The sequence below is a fragment of the Echinococcus granulosus genome (genome assembly GCF_000524195.1).
Source record: "Echinococcus granulosus chromosome Unknown EG_S00072, whole genome shotgun sequence".
Taxonomy (NCBI): Eukaryota; Metazoa; Platyhelminthes; class Cestoda; order Cyclophyllidea; family Taeniidae; genus Echinococcus; species Echinococcus granulosus.
The window spans coordinates 424,216-427,683 of NW_020170452.1; the positions used below are offsets into that span (position 1 = coordinate 424,216).

The 3,468-nt window shown below is 38.4% G+C and overlaps 2 protein-coding genes across 2 annotated transcripts in view; one reads left to right on the forward strand and one right to left on the reverse strand. All coding sequences in view use genetic code 11, as the record gives it.

The window, feature by feature from the left end:
• On the reverse strand, positions 1-2,098 carry EGR_07223 (hypothetical protein; the record flags this gene model as incomplete). The annotated part of the gene is made up of 4 exons (XM_024496472.1): positions 1-309; positions 1,176-1,271; positions 1,616-1,682; positions 2,076-2,098. The coding sequence occupies 4 exons, from the start codon at positions 2,096-2,098 to the stop codon at positions 1-3; spliced, it is 495 nt and encodes a 164-aa protein (XP_024349149.1).
• Positions 2,099-2,665: 567 nt separating this feature from the next.
• EGR_07224 (hypothetical protein) overlaps positions 2,666-3,468 on the forward strand; it is a gene marked incomplete at both ends in the record, with an annotated part of 1,404 nt that continues 601 nt past the window's right edge. The window contains one exon of the mRNA XM_024496473.1: positions 2,666-2,847. Coding sequence (XP_024349150.1) covers positions 2,666-2,847 — 182 coding nt within the window. The remainder of the gene's footprint in view (positions 2,848-3,468) is intronic.

Below are 3,468 nucleotides of genomic sequence, written 5' to 3' on the forward strand. Positions count from 1 at the left end.
TTAGGTACTGTAGAATTCGAAGCATGTTGAATCAGTTTCACTATTTTTCTGCATTGCTGGAGCACATGTACAGTTGTAATGCAAACCTATAATCCCTCCATAAAAATGACTGGTCCCTTGTTTAAATTGCAATAGAAGTTGATTATTCATTAAGTGCTTATAGTGGATGGTGTACAAAAGGTTATCAGTTGATTGTCCCCACTTGATTAAAATAGCGTTCTTGACACTTTTGCATAACTCCTCACCCAGATATCCATTTGCTGGGTCCCACACTATGTCAAGATAACTCCGCTTAGTTAAAATAAGTAACTAGTTTTTTAAGAGGATAAATTGAGCACCTGAGTTGCCTACACGTAGTTGGTTTGCATACTGTTACATACTTGAATTATCCATCAAGTAAAAGAATTTCAGCTTCATTTTAGACAAATATACACTGATAGCCAAATTATGTCCAAAAGCAAATATTAATGCCTTTCTCATTTTAAAGACTTAAAATCTTGATACATAAATCTTAGAATAGGACATAAGGCTTTTCCAAGTAGAGAAGTCCTATATCCCCTCACCAGTCGACGTATTGACTGTGGTTAACCTCCTACTTCACCAAAGTTGACGCCAAGGCTCCTGATTTCAGTATAGCCTACGTCGTCCCTACCATGTGATCAGTAACAGCATTCTCCGCCACGATGTAGGATGAAATGGTACTAGATGGCACTTGTTCAGTTGAGTGTGTCAACACATTGAGTACCGAGTGGCCGTTGTTCGTTAACGGTAATGAACACGTTATTTAACCTAGTCTTATCAGCATTAGTTGAGTCAGCAAATTACAATAAACCCTTATAGTGACTCTTATGGTAGCCTTTGCGGTTGCTTAGCAAAGCAGGAATTGCAGTATCCTCATGAATTTTTTAAACCTAATCAAGCGGAAAAAGTGCATGTACAGTGAGATGAAGAAAGCCATAATTGCTACAGAGAAAAGGAGCAATTGTGTATGACAAAGGAGCTTATTTTCTGGGACCGCACGCCTTTTTCATTGATCTGATATGCTTGATATTGTAAAAATGGCATATCGGATGTATAGAGAGTGGAAGATGTGCTATAGTGAAAAGAAGCACCCAGAAATGATGTGCCGTCTGTAGATGCATAAATACCGACCAAGAACCCAAAGAATCGAGTACCTTTTTGTTCAAAACAGTCTGTGATAACTTTCTAAAATGCAATTTTTCATCGAAGAGGAAGTCATAAAAGGTAACAAAAAATGAGTCCCTTATTGACTGATAGATTAAAATAGACTAAAAAACCACTATGCGGTTCTTTGTATTCATATCACTTACTGAAAAGCGCGACATTACTTGTTAGCCAACATATTTGTTAACAAAAATAGATTTTGCACCTTTCTTTACGTAACTACCTTTAGTACAATTCTAATAGACCTCTTCACCCAGCTACCCTGACTTGTTACGCGATCACTGTACAACTTTGCACTATAGACGGCCTTAAAAAGAGGGAGCGAGTTGTTAATATCCCGATCACAGTACTTTTGATGAGGATGATATGTAAACAAGTTGTAACCCTTAGGACCAATTCTATTTGACTCTAGTGGAATAACGGGCCTTACCAATGGAGTAGGGTTATTGATATTACCCAATGCCAAAAGGAAAGCATCGACAATTAGAAAGTTTAGTCTAAAATATAAACGAAAAGGTAAAGAAGACGTGGTCTCAGTGCATATTGTGGTTTGGTGGCTAAGGTTAAACCAGGAGCTAAAAGATGGCAAAGCCGAAAGTCAAAGCAAACGACAGTATGCCTACACCGCAAATCGAAATGGACAGCTCTGTGTGCAGGAAAAATAAACTTTGAGGACTTCAATTATTTATGGTTAAGTAAGATATGAAATTCTGCTGCTTATTCAATGATGCTCATTGTCATGTCCGCTGAGCCGCAAGATTGGCTAAAGTCAGAGGGGCGAGATGAGCCTAAGACACCTTTAAGTGGAGGCGGTCGGTGAAAGTAGTAGGCTGTATCGCAAAAGCCTGATTTTCCGTGACACTGTAAAATGGTCCGATTCGTGCAGTCACATTGTTTCAGATGTCATTCTCATTGGCAATTTGGGTCGGCCAAGGGGATAGAGGCATGGCCGCTGCTGATAATGGAATGATGTTTGTATGCATGCTGTTAAGAAAAACTAGCTGTGTAACCTTTAAAAAAAAACAAGATGAATTTTGTTAGGCACAAATCCGTTCATACTTTAGTTGCACAAAGGAACTTCCTATTTACGATTAATACCAGAATCAAGTAGAATTAATCACAAATCGTTTGCTAAAAATGACTAACTTAATGCATTAACAGCTTTGGTCAAAATGAAATACATACGGAGTGCGCAGAGTACATGACTAGATTTTGTTCACTATTTTTTCTGTGGCAGACATGGCGCCATAGATAATACGACTGATCAGACCCACACGGTTTTTTACTTCCTGACAAGGAAAGGGTAACTGCACCGTACTAAGGCTATAGGACGATCACTCTGACCAGCAAGCGCTCTTTAATACAATAGTAACACATGTCGCTTTGTCACCGCAAAAGTTCAGTTCGTCCCCACTACCTTTTCCATACAAACAAACCATTGTGTATTGGGGGAAAGGAAATAATACATTACTTCCCGCTTATGATGTGTATTGTTTCAAATTCAAAGGGAACCCCAGGTGATAGTCAGCCAGTACTTCCTTTGCTGCAGATTGATGGATTTTTGGTGCCTGTGACAAGTCACTTGTACCTTAATCTTAGAATTAATTTGAAAAATGAAAACATTTATATCTACAATGGCAAAAAAACGAAGGCATTTGGCTCGTGATCACTTTGAAGCACAACATATCGTCCCCACACCCCTTTTTAGACCTTCACCGAACTTCATACCATAAAATTCTCTCATGCTCTGCAACTGTCTATGACTAAATGTACTTCACTGCTTCAGTCGTAGGCTAGTGTTTATTCAATTCCTTAATTCTATATGTTAAGCACTTTAAGAGACTCTTACTGCTCATACTTTTGATAATTAGACCTATTTTGGGTCTACAGTCTAAAGCAAACTGCAAATAACTATACCATTCAAAATGCCTAATTATGTCAGTACTGTGGGGGGTATATCGCTGCAATTACATAAAATAGAAAAGGATAAGCACTCACTGCCAAACCTTTCTTCTCCAATATTGAAACTATCGTGCCATTAAAAGAATCTAACTCAGCTGTATTTACCCGATCCTTACCTGAAGTGTCCGACCATCCGCCTTGATTCGCGCCTCAATTATTAGCAAATTCTATTCTCTAAATAAATAAACACCTTATCGTCCTAAAACCTACAATGAATACAATAGTCACTAGACCGAACATCAACCTGCATGGAACGGATATTTATACTTTTCTGGGGATGGGTTGCAGGGCACACTTTGATTGCTTTTCAGCTAATAGATA